Here is an 18972-nt window from a genome sequence, read left to right on the forward strand (position 1 = left end):
TCAGACTTGGACAAGTGGAATAGATTCTGCATTTGTAAATTATATTAGTATTTCAATTATAGTTATACAGTTTTTTAGTCTAGAAATATAGCTGCACAGTTTTTCCCAATTATACTAGAATTAAAATTATAGCTACAAATTTTTGTATGAGCTAGATTCGAATTAGAATGATTGCTACACAGGCTTTTCCAAATAAGATTAGAATTAGAAATACCAAAATCGCCAAAACTAGGAAATTGAATCAAGTTCATTTCATATCAAACCATAGTTCATCGTCACAAGCACGAGAATGGCAAATTTTTAAACAGCAAGCTTGGCTCGTTTCGCACTTAACAATTCTGTAACGTTTCCAGGAAAAGCAGAAATTGGATCAGAATTAAAATGAGAGAGATTTAACAAATTAAATAGAACTAGATTACCGGCATTTCGCTTCAATTAGTCTAATTAGGCTACTACATTTATCAACTTGTCTAAGTCTGTTGAACGTACCATGCAGTTTCAAACATAGTCTGACAACTAAAAACTTCTCAGATTTTCTAAATAGAGTCATAATTAGAATGATGACACATAGCAGTAAAGTTTTATCCAAATTTGATCAGAATCAGAAATACCGAATTCGCGAAAACTCAAAAATCGAATTAATCCGAAAATAGAAAACATCAGAAGTTGACTCGAGTCGAGTCACCAGACAATCAAATGGAGCACTCACCTTTGAAATCTTAGCGGAAGTACACTCAAAATCGTCGTCAGAAAAATCGTCGTTGAAATACACACTTTTCGGAGTGCTGTGCTTCTTAGCCTTCGAAATGGGTTCGACAAAATCAGAATCACCAGATAGCCGTTTTCTTGCATTTTTAACCCCAAAATCGCGTTCCGCAACTGAAACTTGAGACGACAAGTCACTTTCCGGAGTGGCTAATATCCTTTTACGATTTTTGGGTAAAAATATCGGCGAATCGTCTGTTGAAGATGGATTACGTAATGAATCTGTATCGCGATTTCGAATCAAAACCTCCATATTTTGAGACAAGCGTTTCTGCCTGGCGATCAACACTGGTGACTTGACCTCTGTGTTTAAAACGCGTCCCAATACAATAGGACACTTAGACGGAGATATTTTACAAGCCTGCATTTGAGGTCTAACCTGTGCTATAAGCGTTTTTACCCCTTTTTTAGGAGTTTTACCCAGTTCTGCAAAAAACGCACGATTCTCTACTTTTTGAGACACCGTGATCAACCCCGGAGATATCTGTTTCTCTTTTTCTCTCTCTTTTACAGAATCCGGGCTAGGACCTATGACGGAGGAATCGGGCGAAGGAGATATGTCGAACCCCAAGTCGAAATTGGGCGAAAATATATCGGCGGACGCTTCGAATTCGGGTTGGGCGCACAAATCTTGACTTTCGGCCTCGTCGGTCGTCGTGTTCTGAGAAATGGCCCAAAAATTTGACTCGAAATGACTCGCCCGTGCGGGAGTGTCGACCATTTTTGATTTTGCAGAATCTGGGGCGATACGGTTACTTTGTACGCGATTATTGTTTCGTACAAAATCATGATTATCGTCATTTTCTACTTTTGGTTGATTTTTGACGTTTTCTAAGCTGCCATTTTGTCTATTTTTTACATTTTCAAAGCTTGGGTGAATTTTATCATTCTGCACAGTCGGGTGATTTTTGGCATTTTCCTCGCTCCGGTGATTTTCTTCAATTTGTACAGTCCCGCAATTTTTGTCATTTTGCTCGTTTGAGCGATTTTCGTCAAATACCACATTCGCGTGATTTTTATCATTTTCCAAGTTTGGTCGATTTTCATCATTTTCAAATTCTGGGAGATTTTCGTCGTTTTCTTCGTTTCGACGATTTTCGTCATTTTCACGATTGCGCTTATTTTTCACAAACGTCGATTCCAACGCTTTTACCATCGTTTCTTCATCACTTTTTTCTGCAGTCATATTTTCCACTTCGCTTTCCATCGCCGTGGCAACACTCGAAATTTCTCCCTCCTTTTCAGATTTTTTGGACCCGTAAGATTTTGCGGAGCTTTCGTTCAATATGTCCGAAAACAAGTCTTCCTCTTCGTCCTCGAAATTCAAATCAAATCCTTGCGAAAAATCGACATCTTCGCTAGCTTTCGAAATTTGCGTATCATCATCGGAGTCTTGGAAAAAATCAGGCATAGGAGGGCTGGGGCGGGGCGGGCTCTGGGGAGGAGTAGCGGGGCTATCTAAATTCCAATCCAGTTCTTGAGGGGACTCATAATTAAGTTCGGTATCGCTGGAATCATTTTTTTCTAATTCCATTTTTTCTGGTTCATTTTTCACAATTTCACTTTTTTCAGATTCATTGTCGGACAAGTCAGACGCGTCATTTATAAAATCTAGCAACGGGTCATATTTCGGGGGCGATACTGGCTTTCGAACAATTTTTTCCGGGATTTTCTTCAATTTGACGAAAGGTTCTCCGCGCGACTTGGTCAAAACAGTGTCGGAAACCAATTTTTTACTCGAAACACGATCATCCATTAATATCGAAGGCACTTCCGCGAGAGTGTCGTCAATATCGCAAGGCGCCGTGATCACAAATTTATCGAGGCTGGTTTGGGTTCGGTTGACTGTGCGTTGAGAATTTTTCTGTTTTTCCGCGAACGGGAGTAAATCCGCGCAATCTTCAGTGATTTTGTGGTCATTCTCGTTCCAAGGCTCGCTTTCGCATTGCTTCAAGTTATCGCAGAGGCTCATGATCTGTCAATGGTGTGAACAAGAACATTTTGTAACAAAAACACACCGATTTTCACGGTATTTGCTATTGACACTAAAAGATTAGCAGATTTCGATTCTACCCTCGCTAATTCAGGATATAGCCCACATTTGTTAGTCTTCCGTACATAAATCTCAATTTCAGCTCAGTTTTGTTAATGATTTAATACAGACTTGTACAAACCACCAATCTAGTTGTTTGACGGTTAATTCGCTGGTTTTTAAATAATTCTAGTTGTGGATTTTGAAAAGTGAATATTTCCAGCTGTACTTTGGATTTTGAAAAGCGAGAAGTTCTAACTGTAGATGGGAATTTGAAAAGCGATTAGTTCTAGTTTTAGTTGTGTCTTAAGAAAAGGGACTAGTTCTAGTCGCAAGTTTACAAAAGTGAGTAGTTCTAGCTCTAGTCGCAAGTTTTCAAAAGTGAATAGTTCTAGTTCTAGTTGCGAGTATTGAAAAGTGAGTTCTAGTTCTAGTTGTAAGTCTTCAAAAGCGAGTAGTTCACGTTCTAGTTGCAGATTTTGAAAAGTGAGTTCTAGTTTAAGTTGCGTATTTTGAAAATCCACTAGCTTATACAAATCCGACCCGAATGCAAGTTACTTGTCTGCCACCAAAAACAAAAACTCCTACAGAAAGTATAAGACAGAGTGAATATACCTGCACAAAGTTTTTCGTCGCAGCCGAATGTCCTACTATTGACGTATCCTGCAGTCGAGTTTGCCACAAGTTCCATTCGGCGTGACAAAGCTCTCCATTTCCGCTTGAAGGCTGAAATAATGAAAGTGATCAGTAGGGCAAGTTTTTGCAACTTTTGCAACTTTCTTTTACAGCTTCCAGCAGCTTCCTCAATATTCAGAAGTTATGTAGTTTGGTGTTTTAGGCTGTTTGGAGGATTCTTATATTGCCAACTTTTTGCAACTTTTCTCCGTTTTTTTCATGCAACTTTTTATTTTTTTGATTTTTCATGACACTTTTTGCAACTTTTTTCGATTTTTCATGGAACTTACTTTTTACTGGAAATAGTTGACACTACTTGTAAATAGGTCGGTTGATTATTTCACTGTCGTTTAAATTTGAGGTCCTTTCTGATTTGACGTACGTTCAGGATGGACCGCCAAAAATTATAATTTCACTGAGTCAACTTTTTCAGGCCATTGATTTTGTAGAAGTCGCCAACACTGAGTTTTGCTACAGTGCCTTGGATATGGAACGATTCAAGTATCTCGTGCCCTATTAATTTCAAGGAACTTGTCCATATATGCAACTTTCTAGTGCAACTTTTGTGAAAAATAAATGCAACTTCCCACGGATAAGACTGCAACAAAAACCTGCCCTAGTGATCAGTAATCAAGTATTGCTACAATTCTAGAACCTAGGTTTTGCAAACTCCCAACACTTACTCGAGTAGTTTAGCTTTTTAGATTGGTAAGCAAGTAGAAATGTAAGGTGCTACTTCTACTCCTAATCGAGTAGCAGCGCTGACTACTTTGATCATCACTGGACATCAGCAACAGCTCATTGTAACAGAAAATCACGCAATATATCTATCGACCACATTTACAACTGCCTAGAACGAAATGTCAGACACTACGACACTAATTCTAATCTAATTTGGAAAGGCTGGCCAAAATCTGGCCCAAGACAGACTTTCCTCTTACTTCATCTCCCAGACACACCATTCGACCGGCCGTAGGAAACTTTTTGACACGAATTTTGTCGTCCGCAGAGAGTTTGAATTTTGCGTCCCATTCCTCCACTTTTTCGGCGCTCAGAAAAACCGAGTTTTTGCTTTGTTCTGAATACGAATCGTGATATCGTCACATCTTGTCGACGGGATAAATTGTATAATTGTATTTATCATACAGAACAAAAACACTTGCTGCTCTAGAGATGTTACAAATTTCACACCAGTATTCGAAAAAAGTAGGGTTGTAATGACTCAACTCAAGTGCCAATTTTTCGTTGACTCGACTCAACTCTAAAAAATAGAAAGTGAGTCGACTCGAGTCAATTTGTGTAGGTTGTCGACTCGACTTGAGTAAGGAAAAAGAGTATCTTATGAATCCCAGGCCTTCTATATTAGGTACCCAAGAGTTTCACACAAGTGAGTTGTACCGGACTTGAACTCGAAACCGAACAGGGAACACAATGACTTGGACTCCGACTCAATCCTCTGCTCCCTTAACTTGGACTTGACTCGGTGGTGAGTTGAAAATGACTCGACTTGACTCGAGTCAAAACTATAAAAGCGAGATTAACTTGAACTCAAACTTGACTCGGTGGTGAATTGAAAATTACTCAAATTGACAACAATACAGCATGATTTACTTGTGACTTGGTTACAGCCCTGTATGTTTATCTATGTATCTAGTTGGGCCTAACCTTTTTTAATCATCAGCGATATATCCATTTTATTAGCCTTCTTCTTGGCTAGGGCTTTAGGCTTGCTCGCGATATCCTCCCTGGCCTTGACTGTCATCTGCATTTTGAGAGGCTCCGGGTTTAGGCCGCGCGGAACCATCCTCGGATTGTTCTGGTAGAAATAGAGAGATCGCGACGACGTTCCTGTGATGGCTTTTTGTATGCTCTTGCGATTCGACACGCTCGAGTTATAATCCTGTCGAAAAAGATATCATAGCTCGGGCTGGTCACACGGATTTGTGTACTCAAATCTGAATCAAGCATTGATTCTAATGATTCAACTAAGTAGTAAGAGATGATTTTTTGTTACTGGAATTATACGCTCCTTGCAACGGAGAGTTAATTTATTATCGAGAATTACAGTTTCAATACCTTCTGCCCAACCCGGCAGCCTCCTGAATACTCAGAAGTTATGTGGTATGGTGTTTTAAGCTTTTTGGAGGAATCTTCTATTGCAACTTTCCATCATTTTTTCAAGCAACTTTTTGCCATTTTTTCATGCAACTATAACGATTTACTGAAAATATTTAAATTGCAAATAGCAAATAGGTCGCTTGATTATTTCACTGTTGTTTACATTTGAGGTCCTTTCTGATCTGCCGTACATTCAGGCTAGACCGCCAAAAATTATATTTCCACTGAGTGAATTTTTTCAGGCTATTATTTTTGTTGAAGTCACCAACACTGAGTTTTGCCACAGTGACTTGGATACGGATCGATTTGAATATCTCATACCTTAATCATTTCAAGGAACTTGTCCATAAATGTACCTTTTTAGTGCAACGTTTGTGAAAAATAAATGCAACATCTTACTGCAAATTTTATGAAAAATAAACGCAACTTTCCACGGATTTGACTGCAACATAAACTTGTTCTGGTAATGTACATATGTGTGAAGTCGTGATCGGACCAAAGCATTGTCACAAAGTATTGATGATGAACAATGTCCTCAATCGGAACGATACCGACATCAGGACATTCTCAAAAGCAGCACTTTCATCTGGAAATTTAATTTAAAATTAAAATCTTTGATGCTCTCTCTTTTTGATGGATACTTGCATCACCCTGGTGATGGTGCTCTAAGTTTGAACGCAGACAGAGTTAGTTCGACCTATATATATATATATATATATATATATTGATAGAGGTATGGTAGTAACGAGCCAATCTCGCTGTATACATACATATTAGTATACATATTAGTTTTGAAGTTTTTGCAAATTCAGTATTTCTTAATTCTAATTTGAAAAAATGCTGTGTAGCTATCATTCTGGCGGTGTAGTTATAATTCTGATTCTAATCTAATTCGGAAAAGTTAAAAATGTTATAGCCGTCCAAGTCTTTAATCATCGAAGGCTATACCCTATGCCAGACCTGGGCAAAGTGCGGCCCAGCTATTCTGTGCGGCCAAAGAAAGGCGGCTTGGAATTCAAAACATAAAACCTGCCTTTGAATGTTGATGGGTGGACTAAAATCATAGGCTGCGTCAACTGTAAATGAAAATTCGTTTTCTGTGAAGCCTGTTCATTAATATGCCACGATTTGTACCTCGCATGCGTAATCCAGATTTACAATAATGTCAATGTAGCAAAGTATGAGCAGCAATTAAAGTCACAAAAAATCCCTCTTTCCATATACCGTAATTTAGTTCAAACCTTCTTTGTTGCCATTGTCATGTTACGCCTTCAACTTTTTACGTGATACATTTTCAAATCCCTAATTCTCGAAACAAGTCAATCAGTGCTCGCGATTACTAGAGTCATCATATCTATGACCCATAAAGGATGAACGGGCCTGTCAAAAAACATGAAAGCTGTAATTCGAAGAAGGTTTAGAACGTTAAATATTTGTATACTGGAGTCGGGGGTAAACGCGTCCTTTTAATAGTTTGAGCCGAACAGGGCACCGAGATTAATGATTTTTAGTAAAGTTGGTCTTGCGACAAAAAACAGACACTCGGTCAAGGTAGGACGAATTTCAGAAAAAAAACTGCAAGCTTCGCTCAACATCAAAGCTATTTCACGAAGCTGCACCATGCGCGGAAGGCAGCAACCAAGACAATTACCTTTCTACTATCCCAGATACATTTTAGTGCATTGGTTCTCAAACTGGTGGACGTGAAAGCATCTGAAGCCGTAGCGGAAACGATTTTTTTTTGCGCTTAGCAGGATTTACGACATACTTGTTGTTCTGTGTATTGTCTTTTTAAGTCGGCCCGTCAACATATTTTTTAGTTGTAATTCGGCCCGCGGAGAAAAATAATTGCCCACCCCTGCCCTATGCTAGATATCATCCCCAAATCCTACCCTTTCCTCCTTTCCTTCCGTGACCAGCATCACGATCCTGCCGGCCCGTTTTCGGCCAGTGCGCCCCATGCGTTGCACCAGTCTGATGGGGCTTTTGTGCGCGTCGAAACACACAATTAAATCCACGTCGCCGATATCCAGGCCCTCTTCTCCCACACACGTCGATATCAGAGTATTGTAGCCACCGGAACGGAATTTCGACACGACCTAAAGCAAGTGAGGTCGATGTTGGCGGATTACGTTACTCCATTCATACTGGTACAGCTACTGCAGGTTCAAAATGCACACCAAGAACAACAACTACCCACTTTTCAAAACTATAAACTATAACTAGACATGCTAACTTTTCAAAACTTGAACAAGAACTACTTAATTTTCAAATTCTGCAAGTCGAACTGGAGCTAGAACTACTCACTTTTCAAAATATGAAGAGCTTCTTGGAGGTAGGGTACAGAAATTGAATATACAATTGAATAGTACATTGATATTGAAATGAACCCGAAGGGGTAGTCGTCAGGGGTAATCGTCAGCAACTAGTAGAGAATTCAAAATACCATCGTATATCAGCAATCGTATCACAAAATATGACCTCACACGCATGAAATTTCGAAGTTCGAACGTTCACTGTAGCCTACACTTTCATTTGTGTGCCTTGGAGTCGACTTTTATCAAAATACACCAGCCAAGGCTGTGTCAACAAAAGGAGTTCGTGTACCATCTGAAAATAGTACACTGAACAATCTCGTATTCAAAATTTCATGCTGGTGACGTCATTTTTTGTGATGCGATTGTTGATATACAGTGTTCTTTCCAATTCTCTACTAGTGGCTGACGATTGCCCCTGACGAGTGTCTGCCGTAAATATTCGGCTTATTTCAATATCAATATACTAATCAATTTTGAAAATCTCAACTAGAACTAGGAATAGAACTTCTCACTTATGAAATCCGTGGCAAGACAAGAACTAGAACTATTCACTGTTCATACTCCCACTAGAACTAGAACCAGCACTAGAGTAAAAATACTTAAAAAAAGCAGTAGTTCGTTGCCCGCCAACCAATTAGATAGTTTGCACAAGTCTGTCTCAAGTAAACCAATTATATTCCTACTTTCAGCTGATCCTTCTGTGTGAACCTGGCCATTTTTCCCGAAGCGTTCGAATGACCCACAAACTGCATGGGACGAACGGCCGGCCGGTGTTTTTGAAGCAGCTCGGTGATCTCTTGGACCGTGTCGCGGTATTGGCAGAAAACCATCACCCTGGTCTCGTCAGAAGGATTTTCTGATACAGCAAGAAAAACATGTTACATTCAGCTACCATAGACATAGAAAAGTTGGACAACTACAAAATTTTCAGTTTTAGCAAATTTAGAATAAGAACGATAGCTACACAGATTTTCCAAATTAGATAAGAATTATAAAGAAAGCTACCTAAAGTTACCTAGTTTTTCCAAATAAGTTTAGAAATAGAACACAGTTTATTCCAAATTATATTGGAATTAGCATGATAACTAGACAGTCTATTCCCAATTATATTAGAATGATAACTACAGTTTTTCCAAATAAGTTTAGAAATAGAATCATAGCTACACAGTTTATTCCAAACTATATTAGAACAAGTATGATAACTACAGTTTATCCCAAATTATATTAGAATTAGAATGATATCTACACAGATGTTCCAAATTTGTCCAGAAATAGAATTATAGCTATACATTTTTCCAAATTAGTTCAGAATTAGTATTATATATAGCTATCCTTTTTTCCCGATTAGAGAGAAATTAGAACTATAACCCCACAGTTTATTCCGAATTACATTAGAACTGACGAAAACTTGGATATTGAATCAAGTTCATTATATATCAAATAATATTTCATTTTCATAAGCAAGAAAATGGCAAATGTTTGGTCAGCAAGCCCGGCTTGTTTCGTACGGTTTAGTTCTCCTGCAGCATTTTCACAAAAAGCAGAAATTAGATTATTACAATGGAAATTAGAGCATAGACCAGGGTCGGTACGTCTGAAATCTAATTATAGACAAGATAACGGGTTGACCGATACTGAAAAATGAAGCAAATAAAAAATGGATTTTATGATTGCTCACATAATTTAGTAAAGGAAATGCAGGCAAGTGAGGGATGCTTGATTTTATGTGGATCAAGCGTGGAACTATCAACTACTGCTCGGTTGTCATAAATTTATGAATATTTTAAGTGTGTATAATGCGGAAATGTGAAAAATATCAAAGCAACAATACTAAATAACACTTACGTTTCACAAAACTCTCAAAATGCCCAACCACAACCTCCTCCAATTTGCGAACTTTTGGATGACTGTAGACATATCCCCCAGGCAATTGTGATGGCACAGCGGCCTTAACAAAAGGACAAATTTATTTTGAGATAAGCACAAAACTACTGGTACGACCTTGTCTACGTTAATGGAGAGAATGATCAAGACTTGTGTTCTCATTATTTTTACATTGATCATACCAGCTCAGGTAATTACGCTTACAGCACTTTTCTCAAACTGAGTATCCCAATATGCTGGCCCTAACAATTGATATTTCAAAAAAAATTTAACACTCATTGCGCTACAACTTTTTCCAGTCAGAACTTGCGTCAGCAGCGGGGGTCAAAACCCCTCCCACAACATACTGCAAACCCAGTTGTTTTGAAATGCCTATTGTATCTATAATATTTCTTAGCTCATCTGCGATAATGTAGCAATTCGAATTATCAGTACTGCAAATCAGCCAGAATCAGCTATTTTATCACCAAAGATGACATCACTGGCATGAATATTGGAATAATCGAGGCAAACAGATGGTTTAAACTCAATGTACTATTGTTAAAATATACAAAAAACTCCTTCGGTGGGCAAAATTAGTACACAACAGAAGGAGTTTAGCACAACAAAATAACTTGATGTATCATTTAAAAATAGTGCATTTAGCTTGAGCATCTATTCACCTATATTACTGGAATTTTCATGCCAGTGATGACATATCTTCTGATACTATTGTTGATATAGAATGTTCTTTTAATTCTCCGCTAATTGCTGACGATTACCCCTGACTAGTGTCAGCCAAAAATATTCAGGTTCATTGCAATGTAGATATACTATCACTTGTATAATGAAGTTATGCATGTCCAACAGTCTCATTAAAATAATCACCAATCCAGCATACATACTAACACGTAATATGCTTACACCAGAGGAGTCAGGCTGCGTGAATGCCACCGTCGCATTGGGAGAGTTACCAAACATATCCAGCAGCGTCGCGAACATAGCACGGAAAGTCTCGTTCGCGTTCAACATGGTCTTTGCTCGTAAGTTGCCTGCACACCAATGCAATCAAACAGAGTTAGATTAGAATTAGGATTATAGCTATACAGTTTTTAATTAGAATTATAGCAATGCAGTATTTACCAAATTAGATTAGTAGTAGAGTTGTAGGTGAACAGTTTATTCAAAATTATACTAAATTTAGAATTATAGCTAAATACTTTTTTCAAGTCACATTACAATTAGAATTATAGTCGGTTTTTTCCAAGTTGGACTAGAATTAGAATTGCTGGATCGAATTCAATTCTAAATCAGACAGAACTACCGGTACAACAAAAAAAAGTTCAGTAGACTACATATCGAAGAAAGAGTTCATTCTCATGAACACGTGAATGGCAAATGTCTGTACAGCAAGGTTAACTCATTTTGCACGACGTAGCTTTCCTGTCATATTTTCAGGAAAACCAGAAAAGAGATTGGAGAGCATAAAAATAATTCACAAATTAGATCATCGGCATTTCACTGTAATTAGACCACTAGACTACTTGTCCAAGTCTGCAATCGAATCAAGTTTCAACGAGCAGTTCCATTCTTACCTTTTTCTCCCTCCATCATCGCCTTGATGAAAATAAAGAAAGACCGCATCCCATGTTGCAGCAAGAGCTCGAGTCCGTGAAACAGACTGATGCAAGTCGCAAAGTCACGCTCCACAGCTCCCGATTCGAATTTCTGTATTCATGAATACAATGATCATATTAATAACCGTATAATACCAAAATGATAGTCATATTTACAAGCATAAACATGTGCACTAGGGTTGTCCATAATATGGAAAATCTAAAAAATCATGCGTATTCATGTCTCATTCTATAGATTATTGATAAAAAAAACACAGCGAGCCTGTAATGAGTTCACAGGAAAGTCGTTAAGATTTGTCTAAAAGCGTTTGAAAATAGCTGCCGTAGAGTGGGCGGCCATAGAACGGCAAGCAGACTAGTAATCACGAATTCACGGTGCTTGATTGGCTAATTTTCCATGCTTCAATGATCACGACAATGGCGGCTTGAGAATGAGACAAATGAGACAGAGATACGCATCATTTTTGAGACTTTTCAAATTATGGACAACCCTAATGTGCACAGAGCTGGTCAAAGTAGTCAGTGTATCTACTCCAGTAGAAATAAAATTAACGAGAGCGTTTCCACTTCATTACGAGTCAAAGTAGCGATGTCCGGGACTAGCCGAAAGTATAGCTGGAAGTAAAAATGCTGCTTTCAAAAGTCTGCAACATTTTAGATTTATTTACTAAAAATACTTGAAAATATTTTTTCAAATTTTACTGGCTACACCATGTAAGGCTGTCTAAAAAACAATGCCCAACAAGTACGGCACAATTCGACCCAGTAGAAGCCAAGTTATTGATTTTCAAAACGTAGGATTTCAATACAGAGTATCTACGGTGGGTACTGGGTAGATCTATCATATATAACTGAAAAATTTGCCACCTTTAATACTATATCTTTCAAATCCCAAATTTTGTACTCCAATAACTTTGCTTCTAACAATTGGAATTGGGTAGAAATTGGTGTGTATCGTTTTTTTAGGCAACCTCACAATTTTATAAAGTAGCCGATACCAAAAAAAAGTTATTTTTTAACCGCCCTACCAAATAATCAACACAATTTTCCAAAATCTATTCAATTACGATAAGACTGAGGCTATATCACACGGTCCTCACCATAGTTTTACTCATAAAAGTGTTGCAAACTCATTACAGAACTACTTTCCACTTTTCAAAACATTAAGGGAAAAGGAAGTACTTTAAATAAAAACCTGCCCCTCGACTAAAGAGTGCAGGTAGGTAAAGTCCACTGCAGTTGTCCGAAAAAGTACAAGCAGGCACTTTGTTACAAACCACGTCTGGAAAACACTGATGTTTCTTGATAAATGAATCAACTAACTTTTACAAAGTAAATTCGGTAAAACACAAATTCTTATGGATGGCTTACACTCAATCCGCTGGGTGGATTCTTCCTGAATTCCTCTCTGGCCAACAAGATTCCATACTTGGAATAGTTGGCCGTGTCCCGCTGATAAAGCACCTTTCTACTGACAAGGCTGTTGGTGAAGACTTCGATAACCTAAGATGAAAAAAATACGACATTGTCCGGCCAAGTCGAACAAAGAATAATTTGAGAATTTGGGACTAGATTCAAATAAGGTATATGTTGTTGACTCGAGTCAAGTCAAGTCATAGGGTTAATACTCGATTTCCGGTCAAAGCCATAGAGTTCATTGTTACGTATCACGTTCAAGTGAGGAGAACTCATCTCATTTCGGTGAAACTCTTGAGTGATATCCAAGAATTCATGATATAGTCATTAATCTTGAACTAATCATGCATATTCAAACACATTCAAACAGTTTCTGGACCTATTTTCGAGTATACACGAGACTTAATAAGTCATATCAATCATTAATCAATATACAAATTGGCTCGAGTCAAGGAAAGTCGAGTCAGAGTTGAGAACCACGCCTTACCTGCAGATAATTGTTCCGCATGGTGATCATGGTGTCGTCGAGCTTGCAGACCATCTTTTGCACCTTGCGGCGATGCGAGTACCCTTGGATGTCCAGCGAGTCTTCCGAGCGTATCTCAATGTGAGATATCAGCAGGTTGTTGATCACCTGGAACAAACAGTTTAGTTTTAACCCTGCACACTTCACCTTGTAATCAATTTCATGGATCTGGTGATTTCGGGGGTGTTTGCCTTCGAAATAAATTTTGTTCGAGATTATGGCCGGCTGCGTCTGATACAAAGAATCGCCAAGCTAATAAAAGCTCGAAAGGAGATCATGAGTAAGGCAATTTTTTTTACCTAAAAAACGAAATGTTTTGACCAAAAAATTATAAATTTCGAATGCAAATTAGGTGTTTTCGCACATGTTAAAATTGTACTACTTATTTTCATTCCTGGTTGGAACTGTCTGTCCTTATGAAGTAGTTTGGACTGAAAAAACAGTTTTGGCTCAGAAACTGACAAATTTTTACATGAAAAAACTAGCATTTTAACGAAATCTGGCCCTGTGAAGAATTCCAGTAGTTACATCACATATTATGGTAGAAATAATTAAAATCTGTTGTAGTACAACGAAAGATACTTTCCTGCATTCTCGGGTAGAAAGTGTCTGTCCTTACTATGTAGCAGACATGGGGTAATCGCGATTAGTAATCGTAATCGATTACGACGATTACAGCATTTTCAAGTAATCATAATCGCAATCGATTACATTCGAAAAAATCCCGAAGTAATCGTAATCGTAATCGACTACTTCCCATATTTAATCGATTTCTTTGTGAAAGAACGATTAATTTTTATTTGTACAAGGACTGTGACATAAACTGAACACTCGTGAACAAGGATGAGATAATATACCAGTTATTGAGAGCATAAACGTCTGATTTTTAAATGCCACTGCTCATTATTACGTCAGAGGTAGCCTATTAGCTTTGCTCGTCTTTGCGTAGGAAGTGTCCACACATAGTAAATAGATATTCGATGTACATTAGTGTGATTGTAAGAACACTCATCGTGCTGTGTATCAGGTTATCAATACATTCCAGACGCTACTACCTCGCAGCAGGATAATTAATCAATACTCGGCCTAGTTTAAAATAGTAACTTTTGTATTAATGTTTGGTTATGCTTAGATAAACTATAGAATGTAATAGTTCTAATTCTAGAGTTAAATGCAGTTTCACAGTTGCTGCTTGGTGAGCAGTAGACCTATATGGTACGAACATACAGCAGACAAAGGTTTAAAATTTTGTACTCGTCAAATAAAACATTACGGTTTCCACAACGAAGCATTAAAATCAACAGCTGCTGATATGTATCATAACTGGGCCGTTGTTTTGCCGTTTCTCGTAATGGCAGCTTGCATTACATTATCTGCATTAAGTTGAAGGCAGAATTTTATGTTCTCTTTCTGTTATTCTCATATTATTCTACTCAAAACGGGCGCCAATCGCTATTTCACAATTCTTTACTGAACATTTGGACTTGCCGCCATAGCCATCGGCTTATATACCATGTTAGCGTTATTGGTTGTAGCTAGAATCAGGATCAAAACAGCAAAAGCGTCCCCCAACCAAACTTTGGTCTTGGGCCCCCATAGGGTAGTCAATTTGAAGTTGACGATTTAATTTCGTCAATAGTATTGGTAATTGCATTATATTGCATTTTTAATCCTATCTCAGCGCCCTAAGGTCAGATTTACCTGAAGAGCGGGGGGGGGGGGGGGGCGTAATTCATAATTATAACATCTGGTATATTGCAATAATTAATTTATTGTATGTTGTTAATTCGTGACCTCCGGTCTGTTATATAGCGAAAAGTAGTGGCCCAAACAACAGACTAACAGAAAAACTTGCGTGAGACGCACACATAAATTGCCATGTCTAACTAATGCTCCGTGGGTGCCCGGGTGGCATTTGCATCGTGGGCTCAGATTGGAAGGAATGGACTGTTAGTCACGCCCACCCAGCGCGGCTACTAGCAATGGACACATATGTTAAGTTTTGGCCAATGTCTTTTTAATAGCACACTTCGTGAAGTCTCATGTTGGCCGAAACTGCATAAGTCTTTTGATGTGTCGAGGAGCGGTATTGACTGGCACCTAAATGCCTATATCTATGAATTATGCAATATGCATGCTTTATTTCTTGAGGGGGAGACGTATATGCATTTCGAAATCAAGCTATCTAGAGACATTTCAATCGCAAAGCTCAAAGAGAAATTCGAAGTTAATGAAATCTCTCGAAAATACTCTATAATTTATGTTGGTTTACAAAATACTTTTGAGTCCCCTCCAACCACACTCCCCACCCTATTGGGGAATTGGGGGTGCGGCAGTCATGGACATGGCAAGAATGCAAATCATTGGGTGCAATAAACCGTCCTCTATAAAATGGGCTATGGGTACATTATGACGTAACAAGGAAATGTCCCATCGTTTTTAAAGACAGTTGTTATATCATTGGGCCTTTCTAGCGCAATCCATGTATTGTCTTCCAATATAACTACTACGATGCAAAATAAATGTAATCGTGAGTAATCGTGATTACTTTTCAAATGTAATTGTAATCGACTACTTCCCGATTTTGCTGTAATCGTAATCGTAATCGTAATTGCGTGATTCAGAAGTAATCGTAATCGCAATCGATTACATTCATGAAGTAATCACCCCATGTCTGCTATGTAGTTTGCCATGAATGGAGAAAGAATGTTCAACAGCAGCAGTTGTTGGCTGACAACACTGAAATTGTGCGTACACTGCTGGTGACAAACCGTGTTGCTTCATTCTGACAATGTTGTCTACATCACAATTTTTCAGCTTGTGCTTCTTGATATAAGAACCATGCAGTGCTGACGCAATCTTGCTTCAGTTAGGATATTGCGGTACGTTGACCATAACACCATGTCAACCTATTTGTTTCATTTAACCGTTGATAATTCATAATGAGCAGACGATGGGTCGTTTACAACGGTAGGCCTAAAAAGTAGGCTACAAGCTGTAAAATATCAAGTGATAAGTTCACCGACAGTGCAAAATCTACGACAACAAACGAAATGCTGAGGTCAAAAAAATTTTGACTTTGTAAACAATTTTAACAAATTTGACCTAACGCTACAATATGGACAAATTTTGACATGTCAAAAAAAATCGCCCTAGTCATGAGATAGCTCATAAAATCATGCAAACATGAATATCTGGCAGTGATATTACTAAATTGTTATTTAAACTATTTAACGCCCGTACAAATACGTTTACAATGATTTGCGAACAAGATTTTCGTGATACCCTTTTCAATCGGAGTGCGAAGTGGGACAGTGTTTTTTTATAGTGTAGGCCTGAAAATTGGAATTCAATACTGCGCAGAATCGTTACTCCGACAAGTCTGCGCCAACATCAATTGGGAAATGCAGCATTGCAGCCCGAAATGGCCGTTACCTGTTGCACGGAATTTACATCGGTGCCGGGCGTGGCGCTGAGTGCCAAAACGCGAAACATCTTCGAACAAGCCCCGAGTTGATGGATCACCTGCAAATGTACAATCCCTGTTACTCACTTCACCACATCTAGTAGCGAGTTTCAAAATGTGAATAGTGCTAGCTCCAGTTGTGAGTTCTGAGATATTAGGAGTTCTAGTTCTAGTTCCAAGTTTTGCAAAGTGAGGAGTTCTAGTTCTAGTGAATAGGTTTGCAAATCAAGTAGTTCTAATTCAAGTTCTAGTTGCGAGTTTCAAAATGCAAGTAGTTGCAGTGCAAGTTGCAAGTTTCAAATGTGAGCAGTTTTAGTTCGATTGATGCAAAGTGAGTTCAAGTTCCAGTTAATAGGTTTGCAAATTGAGTAGTTCTCATTCTACTGAGTTTTGAAAGCGAGTAGTTCCGAGTTGCTTCAGAATGAAATCTGGTTGGTTGTGATTTAGTTGGTCGCTTGGAGACACTAAAGGTCGTTAGTTCTAGTTGAGCTTTTAGTTCCAAGTTTTGGAACGCGATTAGTTCTAGATTGTGCATTTATGAAAATCCAGTAGTTCGTCGACATTACCTGACAGTACGCATGCTTTCCCTGGGCTTTATGCGCCTCGTCGATAACTACGCATTTGATTTCAGAAGCCGGGCAGACCCCCCTCGCCAGGTCGTTGTTGATGACTTGCGGGGTCAAGAAAAACACTCTTTTCGAACGCCACAACGCTTCTCGCTTGTGAACGGCCGTCGTCATACCTGAAGTTGAAATAAAGATTCAACTACATATATTCGAGTATTCAATATGCATATGAACTAATATATTAGCAGTGGTAGGCTAATCAATGTTGTCAGTAATAACCAAGCCGCAAGGCTCCAAGTCACAAGATTTTCTAGTTTTGACTCGAGTCATTTTTAATTCACCACCAAGTCAAGTCCGAGTCCGAGAGCAAAGTTTCAAGTCCGAGTCATAGTGTTGAGACTCGAGTACAAGTCATTATGTTCACTGTTCGAATCGAGTTAATTCGGGTTCATTTATTGAAATTTCCACAGGGCTTTCACGCTCCAGCAGTCACGCAGAGATCGAACTTTATATAGTTGTCAGCCGATGTTATGAAGGAAATATGTCGTACACGCCAAGGAGGTTCAGATACCGCGTTCAACGGAAAATGTCCAGTCAGGAGATAGTGGATCCTATTTCTTTGGGACAGAAATAGATCATGTCATACTCTTATGTATAAAGCATTGTTAGACATGATGATTGAAGCGCAAATCAAACAAAAATTTTGACAGCAGCGGAATTTTTTTTTTTTTGATCTACGCTTCAATTTGAAACCACATCACTTTTAGAGCGCATCAGTTCTGATTCACTAGACTTGAATAAAGACATACAGCATGTCTCGAGCCACATGACATGGCCGAGTCATGGACAGTGACTCGGGTACGAACCAAGCCAAGCCATTATACAAAGTGAGTCAAGTGGAGCCTGAAAAATGGAAAATGACTCGAGTCGATAGGCCTACAACCGTGGTCGTCGTTGATATTCAAGAAGTAGCAGATGTAATTGCCGATATATTTGAGGTACAGATCATCAGCATACAATTGAATAATATATGAAGAGATTCGTGCAGGTACAGAAATTCAATATACAATTGAAATTGAATAATATATTGATATTGCAATAAACCGTAAAATGTTTGTCAGCAACTAGTGAAAATCGGGAAGAACATTGTGTATCAACAATCACCTGTGATCTCAGCTTGATCCTCGTATGGAATCCCCATGATTTTGTAGCAGGCTTCAATTTGTTGAGAAACCAAAGGCTTTGTGGGAGCCATGAACACGACTTTACCCTGGAAAAGTGAAAATAACAACCATTCCCAAATGATCATAGTATTTAGTTTGTTACCATTGCAAAAGATACATTCATATCCTATCAAGGGCTAACAGTATTGGCCAGAGCGAATTGAAAATTTTTGAAATGAAAATAATTTTTTTTTTCTTTTCCAATTTGACTGCAAACCCCATGAAATTGTCTAGCTGTCTATAAAACCAATGCAAAACAAATTTGACACAATGCCAACCCATGCCACTTCTGAGATTTTCCACCGTCAATGCTATTGTTGCAAATCCAAAACTTTCATCTCCAATATCTTCATTTCTACAGGTTCGA

At 38.4% G+C, this 18972-nt stretch overlaps 1 protein-coding gene and 1 long non-coding RNA gene across 4 annotated transcripts in view; both read right to left on the bottom strand.

Moving 5' to 3' along the window:
* Nucleotides 1–18972, bottom strand: part of LOC145445481 (uncharacterized) — a 97444-nt gene that overhangs the window by 26122 nt on the left and 52350 nt on the right. The window lies entirely within an intron of this gene.
* The window catches only part of LOC145444068 (Fanconi anemia group M protein-like), a 35765-nt gene that overhangs the window by 14138 nt on the left and 2655 nt on the right, over nucleotides 1–18972 (bottom strand). For all 3 annotated transcript variants that reach the window (XM_080321980.1, XM_080321979.1, XM_080321978.1), the window contains exons 3-16: nucleotides 18547–18652; nucleotides 17383–17558; nucleotides 16786–16875; nucleotides 13312–13458; nucleotides 12780–12911; nucleotides 11367–11499; nucleotides 10696–10823; nucleotides 9754–9856; nucleotides 8592–8764; nucleotides 7483–7689; nucleotides 5138–5372; nucleotides 4414–4550; nucleotides 3413–3523; nucleotides 710–2740 (exon numbers count right to left, since the gene is read on the bottom strand). In XM_080321980.1, the coding sequence (XP_080178106.1) occupies nucleotides 710–2740; nucleotides 3413–3523; nucleotides 4414–4550; nucleotides 5138–5372; nucleotides 7483–7689; nucleotides 8592–8764; nucleotides 9754–9856; nucleotides 10696–10823; nucleotides 11367–11499; nucleotides 12780–12911; nucleotides 13312–13458; nucleotides 16786–16875; nucleotides 17383–17558; nucleotides 18547–18652 (3909 nt within the window). The remainder of the gene's footprint in view (nucleotides 1–709; nucleotides 2741–3412; nucleotides 3524–4413; nucleotides 4551–5137; nucleotides 5373–7482; nucleotides 7690–8591; nucleotides 8765–9753; nucleotides 9857–10695; nucleotides 10824–11366; nucleotides 11500–12779; nucleotides 12912–13311; nucleotides 13459–16785; nucleotides 16876–17382; nucleotides 17559–18546; nucleotides 18653–18972) is intronic.

Source organism: Botryllus schlosseri, chromosome 8 (genome assembly GCF_051294905.1).
Source record: "Botryllus schlosseri isolate E-star chromosome 8, Bs_hap1, whole genome shotgun sequence".
Taxonomy (NCBI): Eukaryota; Metazoa; Chordata; class Ascidiacea; order Stolidobranchia; family Styelidae; genus Botryllus; species Botryllus schlosseri.